The 22,046-nt window shown below is 41.1% G+C and overlaps 1 protein-coding gene across 4 annotated transcripts in view; it reads right to left on the bottom strand.

Annotated features, from left to right (window-relative positions):
• The window catches only part of nos1apa (nitric oxide synthase 1 (neuronal) adaptor protein a), a 155,453-nt gene that overhangs the window by 46,344 nt on the left and 87,063 nt on the right, over positions 1–22,046 (bottom strand). For all 4 annotated transcript variants that reach the window (XM_041040269.1, XM_041040268.1, XM_041040271.1 and 1 more), the window contains 2 exons: positions 15,783–15,924; positions 9,993–10,162 (listed from right to left, as the gene is read on the bottom strand). In XM_041040269.1, coding sequence (XP_040896203.1) covers positions 9,993–10,162; positions 15,783–15,924 — 312 coding nt within the window. The remainder of the gene's footprint in view (positions 1–9,992; positions 10,163–15,782; positions 15,925–22,046) is intronic.

The raw sequence follows: 22,046 nt of genomic DNA, 5'->3' as shown, positions 1-22,046 counted from the left end.
AAGAGACGACAGACATAAACAGACTGTCAGCGGCAGCAGAGCGAGACATAACGCGGGCGGAAAAGAAATCCCATTCCAAATGTACATTTAGGCAGTCATCGCTGACGATATTCAATAAAAACATATCTATTCTACTATTTCCCACCAGTTCTTATAACAGTGACAGATTAGCCTTTTATCAAAGCACATTCTAGGAAAAAGACACTGGCAGTACCTTCCACAGCATTTGGATGGTAATTTCAGGGTAGTGTGGTAAGCATGTAGATTTTTAACACTGACGCAAATAACTGCTTTTAATGTGAAAGTAATATGAAGGGCTGGGTTATACTCGAAAAGAGGTGGTTCATATGGCATGTTGTCTCACAGCTGGCAATCAAAAGTGTTTATCGCTCTTATGAGTAGTAATATCTGAAGGCAGAGTGAGAAGCTGGGTGCCACAGAGAGGAGGGAGACGTGGTATTGTCTAAATATGGGGATAAGACCAGAGACTTTCACACAATCTCTCCTGGAAGAGAAAATTCATGTGAAAAGTGACAGATATAAAGAGAAGTTCAAACCTTGGCCTCTTCCTCGCCTCCACACAGCAAAGCCTGAAGTGAGTGTGAATGCCCAATCTTTTTATTTCGAAAAGTTACAGACATGGTCGGACACAGTCCCCCTCAATCTGACGTCGGAAAGTTGTGGTGGAGCAGCGGTTAGTTCGATAAGCAGCTCTGTAGAAGCTTAACGTCGCTGAAATCACTAAGAATTAACACAAAACTACACCGTTTTGGAACACAGACTTTATGGTTAAGTCTGATGGCGCTAATCAACCCCAGTATGACACTGCAGACAGCTGTTTTCAGAAAAAAATAAATAAAAAAAGCTCAAAGAGAGTTTGAGAGAGAAAGAGAGGACTTGCATTTGTCAGCTGGAAAAAAACACAAATTCAATGAAATGATAATGTAGTCAACTGTTTGCTAACATGTTGGCCATAAGAGCTTAAGATTTGATTAAAGGATGTCAAGACTTTGTTGCTGTGACTTTGCTTTGGAATATTTCTGCCCCTAGGTGATCACAGACCACCACACTGGAAAGTTTTTTTTTTTGAGGGGGGGGGGGGGGGGGGGGTGCACCTTTAACATCACATTAAAGGAGCAAAAACATATAAAGAGGCAACGAAGCAGCAAGTCAGCTGTGAATATTTTCTCCTTCTGGGCAAAACAGAATTTTCTCGTTAAATATGTCACCTTGTTTTGACCTGTAATTATAGCATCCCCTTAAGCAAATTACTATAATTTCAAAAATGCCACGGCATAGTGGGCTCAAACAGTTCTGAAGATTGGACGACAAATTATTCTCAGAAGCCGATGCCTGAAGAGCCTCCTCAAAAATGGATGGAAAAGCTAGGAGGGGTTATGGCATGTGGAGAAAAGAAAAAAAAATGTCACAAAAAATGCTTAACAGGGCAGAGAAATATGGGATCTGAGGCACTTTGAGCAGATGAGCAGATGAAGATTACTGAGAAAAACCACATTTGTAATCTTGTGTAGCCTATGGGTACTGGGAAACAAAAAACATTCATAAAAAGTGCTTCAGTAGTGAAGAGAACCATCATCTTTCAAAGCTGTGGGATGCATGAATGAGTAAATGAACTTAGATGATGGATGGATGGATTAAAACGATCCACAGAGATCAATTTTCATTTTTAGAGACAAAAATGGAGACAAGCACTGAATCCATTATGAATGTTTATGTACAACTACGCCTGTATGCACTCACACACAGCCTCTCTGAGTTTGCTGAGTGAACGCCTGCATATTCAAACATTGTTTTAGCCTCTCTGTGCTGTGTTTACTGTACAGACTGACAAAAGAAAAACAACGATCCACCTCAGCACACAGAATCCTAAAGTTGTTTAGCACAGTCAAAGCCAATTACAGAAGACAGTAGAGCAGAATATTCAGACTGAGTGAGGGAGTTAAAAGGGATGGAGAAAAACGGCCCGCTGCTGAAATTCCTCATGATAACTGCTCAAGTCTGGTCTGCCTGAGGGAAACTCGACTATTACCATCTAATTCCCACACATACACATGCTAATACAGGTTGTTAGCAGGCAGCTGGAGTCAGCCTTTATCTTTTAACCTCTCGTTACACTCACCGAGGGGCAGAACAGAGGAGAGGGAGAAAACAGGCAAGTAAAAGAAGGCTGAAAGAAGAAAGGGGAAAAAGAGAGAAAGGAAACTAAAGATAGATGACATGGCATAAAGGAAGTCTTTATTTCTCTTCCTCCAGCTGTGATTACACTAGTTGCTCTCTGTCTGTCAAACAGACTGTCCCCTCCCACACACACAGAGACACAGACAATAAAACACTAAAAGGTTAGACAGGGTCTGGCTTCCTTCACTGCCAATAGCCTCAGCCACAGATCTGCAGCTTTATCGAGGGCTCTTGAGGAAAAGTCTGAGGGATCATTTTACAGTGGCTTTGTCTGTAATATCAGATCATACCATCAGCTCTAACAGTCATTATATGGGGGTAGTTTTAGAGGAGGTCTTATTCAAGTAAAGGTGTTCACATTAAGCTGTGAAGAGCCCTTTACAAGTAACGTACATTTAATACATTTAAATTATTATCTCAGTGATTTGATGAGCTGAGCTGTGCAGCAGGTGGTCCCCATATCATTTCTACCTACTGACAAGCCTGCTGCACGGCACTACACCACGCCCTGTGAAGAACTGCACAAACTAACTTGTGTTAAACAGACAACAGACCTGAAAGTTTAGTCAGAGCAAACAGTGATCGTCTACTTAAGCACAACTGAAGAGCTGTACCATTCAAAACACACACAGACACAATGTCACCATGATGCCTTATGGCTGCACTGCATTCTGGCCTCTTGAGGATATTATTAGTGGTAACTTTAGCCATCAGGTTATTGAATTTTCTGATATGAAACATTGTCTCTTCTGCAAATGTCTCATTGTGATTCGCAACCTATGTCTGGTTATTATGGGGGAATAAAGAAAAAAAACAATAAAAAGAGACCATGGACAGTAGAATGCATTTTTGGTCTTACAGAATAATTTTATATTCACATCAAAGCAAATCAAAACACCTTTCCTCAGGCCTGGTGTGAGTAACTAACAAAGCTTTGGGTTTTGTTAGTTACTCACAACAATCTGATGCTGTCCGTGGCTGTGTTACCTTCCAGATAAGGCTTTTCTTTTCCTCTCAGATTTCCACTGGCTATTTTCAATTTCCATAGCAACATGAGATGGATGCATATATTTTTTTTTAATAAGCAGTCTGAAAGTCTGACAGCTTGTTAAAGAAAATCTGCAGCTATGACACAAATATGAGGATTTCTGCTTCCTTATATTAGCTTAGCTGCCTTTGTCTGTCTTTCATCGCAATCATGTTATTGTTGTACAAGCTACTCTAAATGCCATTTCTCGCTTCCTTAGCTATGGCTATCTCATTACTTTTTAATGATGCCATACAATTACACAGTTGCTGGCATTAATGTGCATGTCCTTGTGATTAAGGCAGGTTGGCCTCAGCACTCAGAGCCCTCTTGGTTTTGATTCCAGTCTAATCAGGGACTGTTTTACTCGATTCGGCATGAACATGGCCCAATCTGCAAAAAGATATTGAATGTCAGCACAAAATGGAAGCTAGTGGAGAGGAAAGTGATATAGTCATAGACAGAGAGAGACAGAGGGGAGAAACAAAGCCCATATGTGGAAGTGATCATTTGGGTATGAAGATAATCCTGATCAATCCTGGGCTGACTCAGCTCTGCCAAGAGTCAAAAGGTCACTGTTTTACACTTTTATTACTCTGTGAGTAATAATTCTTGCACTTTGTTATCAGCTGACAACTCAGAGGAAAACATTTCCTAACACAAGCTACTGAGAAACCAATCATCATCACACTGTGAGGCTATCAAGAGAAACAACCCCATGAAAAACTAGGTCTGGTCTCTCCGTTATAAATGGGTCAACAGACATTCTCACAAAAAAAAACAATGAATTTACACTCAGTGAAAAGTCGAGATGCTGCATTTTCATTGCCTGTTTGGGTGTGAAAGTATAGAAAAGATACGTCTCTGTACAGCAAGGACACGGCCAGGGAAAAAGGCAGAGTGTGTGTGTTGATGCGACAAAGAAGCTGTGAACTTAAAGGTCCTTTAGGTAAGTTTTTGCTATTGCTGTGACTTCCTGCATTCAGTTACTGCACAGTGTACATAGTATTTATGCACTAAACGTTAAGAAAGTGTACGCTGTATTCTGTTTTCTCTGAATAAAAGAAATGTAAATGTATTCTGACATCTGTAGTGCCAGTTGTGTAGTGATATTAAAGTGTGTAGTAGAGGGCAAAATAGCCAGTGATTTTATGTTGAAAGCTTTAAAAAAAAAAAAAAAAAAAAAGCATACAGACGACATGACATTTCAGAGAACTTTGGCTGATTTGGGAACTTGGGTATTGATAGTTAGAAATAATGTACATCGACAAAACTGTTAAAGAAAAAAGGGACATCATTTCAGTTGGTCTACTCTTGTTTTTCAGTTAGTCTGAGGATACTTACAACTTGAGCTTCTGCCTTTATAATACAAGACATTGAAGGATTTTAAAACAATGTTTTCATCAGAGCCAGAGCGTTTTTTGTTGCATTATCTTCTACTTTGAATAATGGAACAAGCAAATAGTTGTAGGCTTTGTGTAAGCAAACATCAATAACATGCTCATTGCACTTAAGGATCTTGTCCTGTGCCTGACTCCCTCTTACTTTTTCGGACTCTTCTCGATTGATGGCTGCATGATGTGCACCAACACATTTCGATTTCCAGTCAGACAGACAGGAAAACTGTGATTTGTACCATTTCATGTTTAGCTCCACTTCACTCTTACACCTCTTTCCACCTTCCTACACAGGACTTCATGTCATCATCACTGTGTCCTGGGGCCAGGTAAGTAATCTTATGTGTGAAAACAGAATTCATGGTGTTTACAGTCTCACTGGGTAAAAGCTTTAAGAGCAAGTAGGAGACATTCACTCTTTGGTACTAAAACCCTGAAATGCACGTAGTTGTAGGTGATGTTTTGTAGTAAAGCGGTACATCCCTGTAGTTTTATGCAGAAAACAATGTCCGTTTTCTGTTTGAATTCCAACTGCACAAATGTTAGCACCATTCATATTAATCCAGTTAAATAAGTTACGTATTGAAAAGGGGACCAGAAATTCTGTGATACAAAATAACTGACAAAAAAAATGAATAATGAATACAATCAGTAAAAACATCCACTGCAGCAGCACTTGCCAATTTTGGAAAGAAGCAATTTAGATAAGACAAGTTAATACCAGTGCCATCATCACGTCAAGTTTATGACAAGATTTTGAATAGCGGCTTCTTTTCACGGGTAATTGAATATGAAAAAACATGCATCGTACAAGCTTTTTCATGATCAGTTTCAAGATATGGGGTTAACTGGACAGATTCACATTCTGCACGAAAATGAAATGAAGTTCAGTATTGCATAAGTGAGCTGTGAGCTGAGTTTATTGTACCTGAAATTACAAAGGTTTGTAAAGACATGATCATTTTGTGACAAGTTTCCTGGAAAGAACTATGTTAAGTGGTATAAATTATTAGAAAAAGAAGAATGTCCTTGTAAGAAAAGCTCAGTTTAAATCAGAGTGAAATGATAATTCACAATTTGTGTATTGTTGAAAATGTTATTCTCCATATATGTTTGCTGTTTCATTGTATGTATGACCAGGGGACCCTGACCCTATGGGTCCCTTAGCTTGTGCCTATTAGGTTTTCATTTAGTAAGTGGAAGCCTGTGCTTGCATTGTCAGATCTGGACCAACTGAGGCAAACTAATGATGGGATAAGAGAAAAAAAAAAAAAGAGGAAGAGTGCTGTCGGTGGAGTTGCTGCCTGTAGCGTTACACTCAGAGATCAGAGTGTTTACACCTGCCTGACAGCATCTGAAAGTGGGCCAGAGGCAAAACCTCTATCAAAGCATTTGTTGTACGGCCTCACTTTAAAGCACACATGCCCACATGAACACACACACACACACACATTCCACTTCTCTTCCTGTCTAACTGACACACAAAAGAAACAACAGCTCTTAAACTATTGCACTGATCTCCTATTTTTGAACGGGAGCTTATAAACACAATATGGATATAAAAGAAAATCATTCTGGTTTGAGGTTTTGAAATCATCTTGGCATTTTGTTTCAGGCACAGTCTTATCTTTTGTTTTCTTTCATTTGTTATGCACAGCACTCACTTCTTATTGAAACCACTGATGATCTGATGATCTGTCTCTTGCCAAAAAAACAGTGCAGCCTCTAGAAATGTGTAAAATCTAGTAATCTCAAAACTGTGACTTTTGTCTTTCCAATTTGTCTCATACGAATTCTCTTTCTGATCCTGGAGGCAAGCTTTTTAAAACTAAAAGCCCTGACTCGACCGCGTGGACACAAAGCCCAAGGTAGGATTGATGTGTGCTCCCCGAGTCCTCTGGGATCGTTTGAACGCAGGGCGCCGAGGGATTTGTCAGCCTAACGGGAGCTGACAGGAAGAGAATGAACTTTAACACTCACAGGCTGCTTTCCCTTTCATGAGCTTCCAGAGGAACCCTGTAGTGAACCAAATCCCTCTGTTCGGGAACCTACACACACAGTTCTGTGATAAAAATGCAAGGGCATTAACGTAAAGGCGCACAGACACATGCAAGCACATCTTATTCAATGTTACCTTCCTCCACTTGTGCCTGCACATTCCTATTTCATCTGTCAAGCTGTTGAGAGTGACAGATCTCACAAAGGGAAAAAAACGAAAAGAATACATACAGTACATGTACGCACTAAGGCAGCTACGCAAACTGTCCTGCACACAGACGCGCACACCCTCCCTCCAATGACCTGAGAGTAGAGGTCATTGCTGGGAGCTCGTTGTTTCAGTGATTTCACGCCATGTTACTTTCAATCAGGGGCTGTAATGAAAGGTCTCATAACTCGAAAGTTAATGGGACCCAAGGACTGTTAAACAGCCGAATAGCTTGGTTTTGTAACTGTGACTCAGGACCCAGAATGGGTCTCGAAGTCCTGCTCTGGTGAGTTTCGGTGTTGTGAGTTGACAGGTTTGTTTCCGTGAGTCTGGAGCCTAAGGTGACATTACCCCAAAGTTCTCCTTGGGGTCTTGATGAAAAGTCTAATAAGCTCCGGCCTGGAGTGTTGCCTAACAGCTTGCCTGTTTAATCATTTAGCATTAAATGAGACGGCCTAAGGAACTATGCAATTACCCAGAGTTAACTACAGATCAGGGCTTTTCCTGCAAAGAGGAACTTTTGACACCTTTAGTGGCAAGGTGAAAAAGAACACAAAGAACGGAAGAACAAAAACTTGCCTTTGAAACAGAATGTGACTACCACGAAGCATAAATAATGCAGCCTGGAAACTGGCAATGCAGCAGAAACAGAACATTTTCTTAGTTGCGCTGGCAGATATGCCCTCTGAGATAATTGCTTGGCTGAAAAAGGCAAGTTTGGCAAATGCTGCAAACTTTATCCCAAAAACTGGCGTCTTCTCAGGCCACAGCTTCTCTGTCTGATGATTTTTTTTTCTGCTAAGAAAGCTGCAGCCTTGTTGTGTGCATCCATCAGGTGTGATTCTGTTGATTTAGAAAGTTTACCAGCTTTCATGTGTTGTCAGCTTTAAAGCTTCAGTAAGCTTCACAAACCAGGTCATCAAATATACAAAATCATTTCTAAAAGCATAAATGATACCTGTTCCCTCAAATGGGAGACTGTGAGAAAAAAAAAACATCTTAAGAGAGAAGCTCAAACCCAGCTCACATCTGCACCTCCGCACACTTGGCCGATGGCTGTTTAAAGTGGGTTTTGTAGTCTATTTCCGAATGGTATGAACATTTTTGAATGCACCCCCCCCCGTGATTCCACGCTCCTACAGGGGTTTTCATACACTGTTAGAATTTTGTTTGAAGCATACTGAGAGCTTTAGGCCTCTAAAACACTTTATTAAGGTCAGGCAAAAATTGTGAACTGGGTTAAATATTTTTTAAAAGTCAGTGTCATGTCCCTATCCCCGTTTCCCCCAGATTCTCTCAGTCCCGTAAGCCCCCCCTCCAGGAAGCGTCTGGGTGCTACACTTTGAAGGAGGGTAGTTAACCAGTACATTTCCAAAACCAATTAATGGCATAAAGGTGAGATTTATAGTTCATCAGAAGTGTTTTCAAAACAGTATATTTCAGTTTTAAAAGAGAAAAAGACTTAAAGGATGATGACTGATTAACTGTTCTGCAAATGTACATTAACTGCTCCACCTCTGTTAAAGTGTAGTGCACAGCCCAGAGATTTTCTATGGGAGCATCTGGGACACGCTTCAAGCTGTGCTGACTTTTCCAATATTATAATTCCAATGTAACATCCCTGCACAGATGTTAATCACACTTCAGTTGCATGGAGCAGCTGTATGAGGAAAACAAATGAAGTGAATGTTTTACAGATACAGAACATTTTTTTTAGAAGTTTATGGCTTATGTGCATTCAATAATATTTCAGAGATTCATAGGATAGTAACATTTAGGAGACAAAGTTACATCTCGAAACTAAGAAAGCAGTCGTTTCTCCAAACTGTTTTTTTATTATTATTTTTTTTTCCAACAGCCAGTTTTTCAGCATGAAAACAATATTTCACCTCAGCATTGCTGTGCAGGTTCAAATATTTTGCAGCACATGGAGCCAGTCCAGGTGCGCTCTCTCTTACTCACTCTGCAAAGCCAGGCAGAGGGAAGTGATAAAAAATGAAAACATAATAAAATGATCATGATACAACATTGTTGCCAACTTGATGCAGAGCCCAAGGTCTCCAGCCAAAGAGTAATGTAATAAACATCACCCGACAGCCCTTCTCTGCCCTCGTCGTGCTGCATCGTCCTCCCACTGCCGCCTCGATCAAAAACACAATTACACCCCTACATGCTACTGTAAATCCCAGCTACCACGCTGCTCTGCCAGCTGAGCCACGCAGCCGGGCTCACACACCTCCAGACAGGCCAGAGAGCATTTCTCTGATTATAGAGAGACTGCTGGTGGTGAGTTTCCACAGGCCAGAGAGCAGACGGTCTGACTGAGCTGTATCAAATCTCTAACACTATGAGGCTTCACAAACACAAACACACGAACTGGATGACTAGTGTAGTAATCTTGGAGCTCAGCTGCCAACATTACTGCTGACAGCCCCCGAATAGACACAAGGATAGTGGCAGACAGCTATTTCTACACTAGTGCTGTCTATAAACACAGACTTGGTGTTAACTTGACTTTACTGGTGCTTAATTCAGGCATGTATATTCAAATCAAAGTGAAAAAAAAAGTTTTTCATTTGAGGCCTCAAGGAAATCTTGTAAATACCAGAGTGTCAAAGACATAAAACTGGAAAATCTGAAGGCTTGTGTGAACTTTACATATCCACTGTTACACTCAGGGGCCAGCCTGGCCAGAAGTAAATGGACAGATATTTGATTTCCTGCCAGGTTTCCAAGCCTTAAGCTGAACTTACTTCTATTTCTCTTTTTATAAATAACCCTGAGTTTGCTTTAACCATGCCAACTATTCAATAAAGTTTAACATTCAGGTAATTTTTTTTGTAATATTCATATTATTTCTGTTTTGTTTGTTTCATTTTTTTTGGCTGTTTATGTCCTTATTAAAGACTTGACAGTGAAGAAATGATAGGAAAATAAGCAGAGATGGGGAAGGACCCAAGATCACGATAAATGTTTTTCTTGGACTTTGTGTTTTAAAGCCTCGTATTGACACATGCTGTTATAGATAAACGATTATCTCTCTAGTTTCACAAGTGCAGAAAGACACCTAATTGGCAGAAAGGATTGTTTTTGATTTAAGCCCCTGCTGTTCGAAGGGGGAGAACCCCACATACTGTACATGTGTAGGAATATGGTGACCTACCTTGTTGTCCGAGTGGTTCAGATCGGGCGTCTTGGCTGTGGCATCCAGATCAGTCACTCCTCTATTAAGGTTTAACTCCTCCGCTGCTGGCACGTGGCTCACCTCCTCTGCGTCGATGTCCGTCTCCTCGGCGACGGTCGGCGTCTTCTCCGCACCTGTCAGCTCCCGAGCTGGGCCGAGGAAAGTACACACACATACAGGTGGATAAGCACGCACGCCTGCATACACACATGTGGGCATGAGCATGTACACACGCACACATGGGCGGGGACACATAGATGCACGCGAGTAAGAAACATTATCCATACATACTAGTCATAGTTTAATACATACAAGTCTTAAGCAAATAAACAGTGAAGTTAGTCCCTATATTACCACACAAAAAGCAGTAACACAATACAAATATAAATATCCAACTCTGACAGCATTCTCCTGATTCCTGGGAGTTTCCATTTTGTGCTTTGAGGTTTTAAACACTGTTCCAAATTGTGGTTAATTCATTTTTAAAGGGACAAATTGGTCAGAATGGGACACAGTTTGTGGTTTCACTGATGTAGATAAAATTAACAATGGAATAACAAAATCTAAGCAGACTGCAACAAAACAGCTCACAACAACCACTCTTCCTCTTCTTCTTTTCGCCCCCACACGTTTAATTAAATTGTGACCTTGGAACTGGATTCCATTTGACTTCTTTGCCAAAAAAAAAAATTATTGAGACATTCCCCCTCTATTCATTTGGTAAAAATTGAATTTTGACTACAATTGGATTTTTTTTTTTTTTAAATATCTCTGTCAAAGGAAGCCATCCAGTTCAGTTAAATAAAACACGATTAAAAAATGGCCAGAATTTGTATTAGATAAACCGAAAAACTTCAAAAATCATTTAAAATGCTCCTATAAAGTCTCATTTCTAGCAAAAAGGTTCCACGCTGATTTAATCAGATGGGTTTTGAAAACCTTCTCAGGATTATAACATTGCCTTTGCCCTCAGCAGTCTGAATAGTGTTCAACATTTTACTATTTTGAGTGTATTTGATCTGCCTCACCGGAGCACAACTCTAACACTGTTTGTCACAGTTGCTGGAACACGTCCCTCCCTCGAATACAAACCCTGAAGTTGTTGGCTGGGTATCGTAACGTCACCCAGTTCAAAATAAATTGTATAAAAGGGGAACTGTAAGGTGCCAGAGAAGTGGCACATTTTTTTAATTGCATTCTTGTTTCTGCATCTGCTTTCTGGCAAATAAAATAACTGCACTGGATGCTACAGGGACCATAGTCACTTAAGTGACAAAGCTTTTTCTACACAATATAGATGGCAGGTACTAATATTTCCTCAACAGACTCCTCTGACAAGCTTCAATATAAAGACATACTTACTCAAATCAAGTATGTTCATTATGCTATTTTATTTGCAAACACTCATTTATGAAAATCATGAATCTTTTTTTCTTTAAATTAACCCAATTAAGCAACTCAGAGCAGGAAACAACTCTTTTATCCAAATTAAGCAAACTAGGGCTTCACTGCAAACTTGTAAAGTTCTTCACAAAGTCCACTGCTTCAGGGAGAGTTACATGCTGTAACTGTTTCTGTTTATTTATCTGCATTCCCTTGCATGAAATTGTTGGAAAGACAAGCTTGATTACAAACGTGTGAAACTATTTCTTAAATCTCAAATGTGAAGAAAAAATCTGCAGTAGAATCAGAGCGTTGGGTAACGTGCTGAAAAACGACGGTGGGAACCGGATAAGAAGCAGAGATTGAAAGGAGAAGGGTAAAAGGCGACAGTTAGCCTGACGGTTAACAGGAGGTGACATTTCTCCTCTCTTCATGTCCTTTCCTTCTTATCTGTGCCAACGTCCCACCTCCACCTTCATCTTCCACTTAGACTTGACTTCTTCCTCCTGTGCACCCAGCCATTAGTGCCACCTTGCTCCTCCACTTAAACCTTATCACCAACAATCTGACACAGGCACACCGAACCCTCTCCTCCCCCTCAAAACCCTCATCCTTGATAACCTGCTCCCAGCACCACCTTTACTTCTCTCCCCACCACAACTCCTCTTCTTCCATCTTTCCTCTCCATCTCTTCTAAACTTATTTCAATATATTTTTAACCTCTTGAGCCACTGTGAATGAAATGTGATATTTTTCGACATCAGGTTTTTATTATGTTTTGTTTCAGGGTCATCATCATCATCATCTCTCTCATTTTCTAAGTATTTATTTTGGTATTTTGCCTTCATTTGAAATTTAGTAGCACAAATAGACAGGTGACACATGGAGAGAGAGGGGTAACATGAAACAAATAAAATACTATAAGAAAAAAAAAACCCTGAATATCGGAAAATCTCAGGTGGATCTTCAATAAACACATCATCCCTGTGCACTTCAAGCCCAGTAACATTCTCGTCCACCTCCAAGGACAAAACACCCACACACAGTTCAATGCAGCAATGAAGGACAGGAAGGTTCACTGGGGAGACAAAACAACTGCTTCACTAACACATGGTACAACACAGGAGAGCCAGCTCTTCAGGCCAGGACTCCAGGAGTCCATCTACATCTGATGGATAGGTGACACTCATCGGAGGACACCAATGTTCACACTAAGACTGATGGTTCGAAAGAGGAGTCATCAATTTCAGCCATCAATTTCAAACTGGAACGACCATCACTAAACAGAGGCGGTGGTCTACGACACTACACAGGGTAGTTTCACTCAGAGGCAGCCTCTCTTTTACAGGAGTTCCCTGATCATCTTCACACAGTTACACACATTCACACCTGGAAGCTGCCCAGTACAACCTCAGTCTGATCTGCTGGCCACTGAGCAGCTTCACTGGAGCAGCTGGGAGTGGGGGGCCTCGCTCAAGGTCACCACTGTGATGGTGATGCTGCTTTTTCTCTTTTGCCAGCCACATTTGACCCAACGACCTTTCATAGGCCAATTCTCTCTCTCTCTCTCTCTCTCTCTCTCTCTCTCTCTCTCTCTCTCTCTCTCTCTCTCTCTGCTGTTCACTCCCACCTAGTCAGTTCGGACTGAAAAAAACGGAAACATCTTCAAGAACCTTAAGCAAGTCCAGTTGCCTTCGGATATCACTTAGAAATACCACGACCTGGATGACTGAGAATCTTCACGGACATGTTTCGATAAACATTTTTTTGTTCGGTAGATTTATTCCACAGACAGCATTAACATTACCGAGAAGTCGACAAGAACATTAATCATATGTCCTGCAGGCTTTAATTCAGTGTTCAATAGTTAGCGCTCACTGAACTGCTGAATGGAACTGCCTGCGGCACAGTAAAGTTGTATGTTAATGTGAACTGTAATGATATTATTTTCCACTGAGTGGGCATTATTAGTTCCAGTGATGTAAGCCATTCTTTTCGTGGTTATTTGTTTGAGAAGAAGATTACATTGTTCATATGATGTTGCAGAACTTTCTACAATGGTTCTGAAATCCTGCAAAAAGACTTTTTTCTGTGAACAAAACATCACTTACTCGACACTTTTTGCTCTTTCCTCTTTTCCTCTGACTCCCTGCTGCTCAGCCTAGTTCTCCTTCCTCCCTCCTCCTCTCTAATCCACCTCCACATTTCATCTTTTCTTGCTCTTCTCGTCCTCCATGATCCAACTTTCCTTTTTCCTCTAATATCCATCTCTTCTTCCTCCTCCCCTCCACCATCCATGCTTTCTTCCAGACTTCCGTTTCTGTAATCCACTATCTCCCACTCTTCTACCCTTCCCCTTTCATTGCCATGATAATTAGTTCTTCAGATAAGCTCGTTGGCTGTGCGTGACGGCTCTTGTGTTGCTTAACACACCATGACAGCAAGTGTGTGAGAGTGTGTGTGTGTTGGCCTGCATTTGTATGTGTGTGGGGTCCTTTCACTGTGTGGGTGTGGATATACAGTTATAGTGTATGGGTGATCTCTGGGCTCATCAGCATGTGAAAGCGAGCTCGTCTCTGGAGGGGGGCTGTGGAGATAACGTACCCCAGCCTGATGCTCTCAGATCGGAGTGGGGAGGGAGACCAGTGCTGGCTGCTGTAATGACTGGAACGGTGCAGTGATAGAGCTCAGTTTGTGGACTCTTCCAACCGCTGAACACCCATGTCCGTCCTTTCAGACCCCACTCAGAGCCACGTGTCCCTGGGCTGCAGCGAAGCCCATCCCGTCCAGGCACGAGGCAGTGGATAAAAGTAGCTCAGCCCACCAGTGTTGTTGTGCAGTCTTTCTTTGGGTTGACTCATCCGTGACATTCAACCCAACCAACGTCCTCTCCCACTTGCCAACTTCAACACAATGCAGGCAGGAATGAGCATGTCTGCATGAGTGTGTGTGTGTGGAGTACACGTAGACTACAATCTGTTTGTACTATCTGACGACATATGACTGTGAGAACTGTATAGGTGTTTGTGCACATTGGGAAACGTGTTGACAGTTGCATTATTTTTGGACTTTATCTCCAATTTCCAGCATTTCCATCATGGTCTAGATGATACAGTTTTTACAGTTTTTCCGTTTCATTCCGTGACCTAAAAATAAAATTCCTCTCGGGTTTGTTTATCTCCTCTTTCTAAAGGGGTGACGGATAAGCTCTGCACCTCTACTGAGCTGAAACCTTGCTCACACAGAGGGTAGATGGCTGCTTGTCCCTGGCTGCTTCTCCCTGGAACTCCATCCTCCTTCCTGACCCACTTCTCTACAGCGCTCCTTCAAATTATTTAAAGGAATATAGCTTATTACAACTTGGCTTGTACCTTCATAGCTCAGTTCTCTTTTCTCTTATTACTCTATTAAACAACTACACAATTGCTGAGAGACGTGGTGACAAAGCAACAAAGCTCTAGTTCTTCAGGGCAGAGTGGAGGCTGCAGTGACAAGAAGATTTTACACAGCAGCTGACAATAACTGATTCATCGCATTGTTAATTAATGGTAAAAGGTACAAGTAAAAGTACAAGAAAATTGAAAAGAAATGGCACTTTAAATGATAATTTCACACCAAACCAGAACTTAAAAAATATATACTTTTGAGGCATTGTATGCCTTTGTTTTAAAGTACACAGGAGAGAGGTGACGAGAGCATGACAGGGAATGAACAGGGATGGAAGCTGTGGTCATTATATGGTGTGCGTCTTATCAACTGAGCCACCAGGACACTCCCAGAAATATCATTATTTTAACATATTTTGCCCGTGACCCTGACGGATTAAGCGGTAGAAAATGAATGAACATATTTTGATGAAAATGAACGTGGACGAAAAAGGACGTATTATGAAACAGTGTATTGTCAAAGACCTTGTTTAAAATTCACAGTGATTTGATCCCCCAGCCAGTGGTCATCCATAAAATAGCAGTACAATAAGAGCCTGCACAGCTAATGGTGGTCAGCTGGCAGATTAACACACTAGCGGATGAGCGAGGTAGCACAAGCTTGGCTACTTCTGTTGGACACCTGACGCCTGCATTGCCTCTTTTCTACAGTTTCTGTTTTGTTCTCAGTTTTAGCCACAGTCAAACATTTGTACAGCTGTAACCAAACAAAACCTCTGCCTCCTCCATCAGCACACTCATCATTCTGGCACACTGAACCCTGAACCATTACATCAGCTCCACCCACACGTCTGACTGCCTCTGTGATTTCTCTACCGTTGTACTAGTCCAAAAGACCAAAAACAAAAACAAAACCCTGTATTATTTGTTTTGTTGACTTGTGTTAAATCACCTGCTGTGTTTTTTTAGAAAGAAAGGTGTAAAGTGAGTGTTTGTGTACCTGTGATGGAGGACTCATTGCCGTTCTTTTCGCTGTGGCAGTCCTCCTGTCCGTCTGCGTTCTGCTGTGTATGCTGCAGACTCAGTTTATGGCAAACCTCGAAGGCCTGGCCAACCGTCCGAACGATGCGCATGGCCTGACTCTGGGTGGATGGTGAGAGAAAGACAAAGACAGAAATACAGTTGTAATTCTCAGAACACAATCTGTTCCACTTTTGTGCTGCTATTTTCTTCAAAACACTCTTTGCTGTAAAGTGTTTTTCAACCAAAGATCAAATGTTTGATTCCATATTGTCTCATATTCCTTGGTTATTCTTGAGTTTGAGTTTCTGTAGGTGGTGTTCATTTCTTTATTAGTCCTACAACTCAGTTCCTTTTCTGGGTTTTCTAAACAAACCAGAAAGGTGAACCCTATAACTTTCCATGTATCAGAGGATGTTTCCAGGAAAGATTAGCCTTTTTCCACTAGTGTCAGATGGAGACTGGACCCAGATGTGCCCCTGAAATGTGTGTATTTTCTATCTAACAGACACAATAGGCAGCGCATATATGTAGGTCACAGAGTTGGTTACTAATTCAGTGTCACATGAACTAACTGTTGTCTGTGTTTATTGTCCATTATATGTTATAGTCTCTGATATTTCACAACGCAATTAATTAATCTAATTTCTTGGATTTTTATTTTAACCCCGGGTAGACACATCGATGTGTCTACTTATCTCCCCTCTTACTCTTCCCGCCCTGCTGTAAGAAGGCAGGTCGACTGAAAACCACTTAGGTGACTCGTGTCTCCTATCTGTCCTCTCATCTGGCTTGTCTGCAGAGGCAGAAAAGATTTCATTGCAAAGCACTGAGGCCTATCCTCCAAACACCGCTCATCCTCAGCTGAATGAGCAGAACAGATGCAGCATGGCCTAAAAGCCAGGACTGAATCAAGACTCTGCCAAAGGACAAAATCCTTTCTTGTCCTCCTTAGCAACTCTGAAGTCTCATCCCCATGAAGTGTTAACTAAATCAGAACATTTTATGACCTTAGGCACAGATGAAAAAAATATGATTTATTAGTTGCATTTTTATTACATTAAAAACTTAGCTGAGTTTTGGCATCGACTGAGGGTTTGGGCTTTGGCTTCATCACAGAGAAGCTTTTGGTTTGGGGTCAGAATAACTCCACACACACTCGCTTTCTGTGAAGCAGAGAGTTTGGCTGCACTGTTGGTGTTCTCAGACTGTAATTTACTATTATTATTTTATTTTTTAATTAAAACATGCTGCTTCAGCTTCATTTAGTGCTGATGTTGTTTCCACATCGACTAGCCAGCGGCTGCCACCATCAGCAGAAAGAATGTATGTGTGAACATACTGCCAGTGTGCTCCACAGTGTTTGGCATTACATAACCAAGAGCAACAACTACTGTACTCACAGCAGTGAAGAAGGCACTGCTCAGACCTGCCATTAACATGTGTCTCAGGTGATCCAATCACAAGTGGCCATCTCAGAGTGATTAATAGATTTTAACAACTAATAAATAGATTAATCAATAAAGATCAGTAATAAAAGCTAAAAAAAAAAAAAAAAAACAGTGAGGTCCATTAAAAACAAATTCAGACCATCAAAGCCTGTAACTTTACACACATTCCAACTACAGCAAACTGACTACAGAGCATTTTGTGTTGTGTTTGTCGCGTTGTTTTACATCTCGCTATGTTGTGAACATGTCATCAACTAACTGGGGAGAGTGTGTCTATGAAGGGCACCTTTAACTTGATAGAGACAGATACCAGGATGGTAAACTGGAAAGATGCGTTTCAGCCAAAACCACCTTTAGCTCTTTCCTCATCTGTTCTTCTGACGCCTGTCTTCTTCTCTTTTCTAATTCTCTGGCGACAAGTATTAATATCCTGAAACAAATAAGACAGGTGGCTCTCATGGCATCAAGAAAAGACAAGATAAACTGTTGTCAGCTAAAGAGAAAATTGCTTTGGAGCAGACTGCGGTTCAAAGAAACAAGGCTTCAGCTAAGACAAGACATCAAACGAAGAGTCAATATATTAAAAAAAAAAAAAACGTACTGTGTCAAGAGTTTTGCCCCGTGTGTTTAAGACCTTTATGGAGAGCAACAGGAGAAATCTTTAGCGGTTTAACCTGTGTGTGCGCTTGTTATATGATGAGATTGTTCAAAGGTGGGAATATGCTGTTTGTACTCTCACAGGTATCTCATTTTTTATCCTTCCCTCTCATCTTTCCCTTGCCCTCCTCCTCCTCCAACCATCGATCCCTCCCCTGTCTCCTCCTCCTCCTCCTTTGTGGACTCACTGTTCATGTCTTTTCATTCCATGCTGGTCCTCAGCCTGACAGTAAAAACACGTGTTCTTCTTTGAAGACGTTTCTAGAGGCAGTCATACAGGAGATGAGAGCAAATGCTGCTTTTAATGTACACAGCGAACACACTGAAAGGCTCAGGAGCGCCTAACTCATACACACTGACTGACTGGAAAACACACAATCAAACACAACACCGTGCACAAAGTCTTAGCCTTTTTTTTCTTTTCTTTTACCCAACATCCCCTTTCTGTGTACCCGTCTCTTTAGAGATAGTAGTAACAGGTTCTAGGTATAAAAGTTGAATTTTTATCAGGCACACTGGGTCCAAAACTGTAGCTGGCAGTTTCCCTGCAATCTTTAATCTTTGGTACAGTAAACAGCCGAGAGTCTGTGCATCAGGGCACTATAGAAGTCAAGGACATTTCTTTAAAGCACATAAACTATACAGGCAAGGGTTAGAGAATATATTTTTATTACTGGGATGTTAAAAATCTATCCTAAAAAATATCTTGAGATGTGAGGGTTTTTTTTTTTTGCCGGGGGGGAGGGGTGCTGAAGAGCAATGTGTTAGAGTAGTTATCTGTGATTTGTGATCTGAGATAAGGTTATTTAAATAAAATTTGACTTGATTTAACTTGAACACAGGAGACTGCGGTTCGTGCTCCGCCTTGTACAGACAGTAAACCTTAGATTCTAACTTTCCTAACTTTAACTACAATCTTCCTTTTTACAATAACAAAGGAGTTTTAGTTGGCTAAACCCAACCGGATGTTAATCCTTAGTCCTTTTTTAAACAGCTGTATATTGCTAAGCCCTTATAAATGTGCCCTGTCAGAGTATTCAGTGTTATTTACACCTTAATCTTTCAACTCACTTTTTATCAGGACACTTGTCCTGCATCTAGACATTTTTTGCCCCGAGTCAATTCTCCAAGTATGGCGGCCGACAAGACTTCTGAGAGATTTGTCACTCAAATGCAAAGCCTGTATATCCTGCTGTAAAGATATGAAATAGTTCTTAAATTGGACATCTGTCACTATCTCTGTCTGTCTCTCTTTCTCTCTCCCCATCACTTTTTGTCTCCGTCAAATCGACTGAATAAATGCACCCTCTCTGTGTCTCTCTCCTTCTATCACTCTCTTGTCTATATATCAGGCTGCCACTGAGCTGGATCCCTGTAGCAGAGTATTCTCTCTCAGCGGTTATAGGACAGGGCCCAGTCAAAAGTGCGATGCATTATTTATCCTAGATTACACACAGAGGTTCAGCACTGCTCTCGCTGTCCTCTTGGAAGTCTTGGCACCAGAACAGAGAAGGGACAAGAGGGAATTTAATGCAATCTAGGAAAAAGCAGGGTAAACAATGAGAGGATGGCAGTGTAGTTACTTCTGATTAAAGCCTTTTCTCTGACTCTCTCTGTTGATGAGCACATTCATTTGTTTTCTCTTGTTTCCTGTGTTTACATATTCACCCCATCCCTCCACAACTTACACATCCATCACTCTGTGCACACTGGGTGTTTGAAGTGAAGAGGAGAGATTACAGCAATGGCTACCTCTAATTTATTCTGCTCCCTTTTATTAACTGTCTAACCCAATCCACCTTAAAACAACAGAGAACTTTTATTTTCATCAGCGACACAGTGGCACAACTCCAGCTAACAACTGTAGCCATGAGGGAAGAGCCCCGCCTGGTGCTCATCAAACACTCTGATTGCCTCAAACAAATTAGAGGGAGGAGTGTGTGAAAGAACCGCAGGTGAATATTATCAGACCTCAATAAACACTAATCAGTGGCTGGGTTTGTGTGTGTGTCTGAGCGTGTTTGTGCGTAAGAGCTTGAAGTAAGCAGAGTGAGAGGAATTCATGAAGCCTCAGTGATTCTTCTGAACCATTAGCTTGATTTCCAGAGCAAAAGTACATCATACAAACACACAGACACACACTGTCACACACTACACCATTAAAAAGGCCTGGGTATCGAACCCTAATATTTTCTTGGGTAGACAGAAATGTGTCCGTAGCTTTGAGCTTCAAAAACTGTCAAGTACTGAATGCTGACTTGGAATGGTTGTTTTTTCACACACCATTCAAAGAGCAGACCAGCATATGATGCACGTCTGCTGAACACATGCTGAGCCCATGTTCAGATGTAACAGCTGTCACAGGTTAATCAGTGGTTGTCACTTTAGCAGAGAGAGACTCCAGTCTGCAGCTTAGCTCCGTACACTTCACTGCTAAACTGCAGAATTATACAGAATCTGTGGAATAATTACCACATAAAAGCCATCATTTCTTTCTCTCAACCTCTCTCAGTATTTCTTTTCTCTCTTTCTCCTCTCTTGGATTTGAGTCATTTAATTAATTTTCCTTCCTAACAACTGGACAGCATTATATGATCATCAATGATCTGACCAATTCAGATAAACAGGTAGTATTAATGTAAAAAGAAGTCAAGGGGCAACTTTAGGAAACACTCAAAAGATTATTCAGTAGTTGCAATGTCAAAACAACTACCTTAGCCATGACTGGCCTTTCTAATGTGGAGTCTGCATGTTCTTCCCATTGGGAAAACTGGGAACTCACTCGTATGTGTGAATCTGAGTGTGAATGTGATGGTCTGTATGTGTTAACCCTCTGATAGACTGATGACCTGTGAAAAAAAAAAGGCATAAAAAATGATGGTGGTTACAGTATTTTGCTATTATAGACAGGGTTCAGGTGTAGCTTCAAAGGAGAGTGAGCAGGCACAGTTCAGAGGCTGTATGAGGACGCGGACTATAAAGCTGCGTCCTGCAACTAAAAGCCAGACTCAAAATGATCCTCGTCCTCGGGTGACATGCTGGAGATGAAGACAGAAAGCTGTTGAACTTGCCAGAAACTAAACTTCATCTTGTTTCATCACAAGTATGCACTGACCAATAAAACAGGGCGGAGTATTGACTTCTGCCTGTGTTTACATTGACATCAGGAAAGAAGCAAGATGACGCAAACACAAAACACACACACACACACACACACACACACACACTACGTATGCAGTGCCTTGTTCATCTATGATTCAGTTTTACCTCTGCTGTAAAAACACTGCAGCCTTGACAAAGAGCTAAAACATAAACTAGACTGAGAAAGTAAAAAAGATATGGAGGTATGGATATTCAACAAAAAATGCTGAAAGGAGATTAAATCCAATTATCTTAACCAAGGTGCGTCGAGAAGAAACAGAGTCCTTCACATCAATATGTCTGGAAATAACCTGACGTCATTTTATATCTTCAGCGTCAATGAAGAAACTTGATCCTCAGCTTTTTCCACAGGCCCAGTTCTCGAGCTTCACCCACACCGACTACGTTTAAACACTGCCCACGTTCATCATTTCAGACTATAATATATGACTTTAAACTGCCTTTATTTATACTGTAGCTCACCCAGTGCTTTCCAATGTAATTATCTATGAGCAATTTAAAAAAAAAACAAATGTTTGTGATGCATTTCAGGATTGTTTATTGTTTAGGGTTCGCTATCATGCTTGAAGGCAGAAGATTCACCTTGTCATCTTGAAGCCGACACTGAATGACAGCATATGGTGGGAGGGCATCTATCCACAGAGAGAGGACTCAACAACCTCAGGTCTCACTACATCTCATCAACCAGCTGTGGATAAGAGACGAGATTTTATCCCTCATAACCATTTTATAAATAAGTAAATAATGCTTTTTTTTTTTTTTTAACCCACTGAGCTCCATTAGTTGTTGTTTGTATGTTTTTAATCCAGTGGGTGTTATAAGTGCATTTGCATAACTGGCCTTATTGAAAAAAGGAGTCACGTGGCCTGTCGGTACAATTTTAACACTAACAACATAAAAAAGCACAGCTGACAGCTGCATAGCTTCCATTTAGCAGCAGCGATGGGATGTGTGTTGTGTGTTGTAGTCGATTA

Source organism: Toxotes jaculatrix, chromosome 6, assembly GCF_017976425.1.
Source record: "Toxotes jaculatrix isolate fToxJac2 chromosome 6, fToxJac2.pri, whole genome shotgun sequence".
Lineage (NCBI taxonomy): Eukaryota > Metazoa > Chordata > Actinopteri > Toxotidae > Toxotes > Toxotes jaculatrix.
The sequence above is the reverse complement of the archived record's forward strand: the minus strand, read 5'-3'. Positions and strand labels throughout refer to the sequence as shown.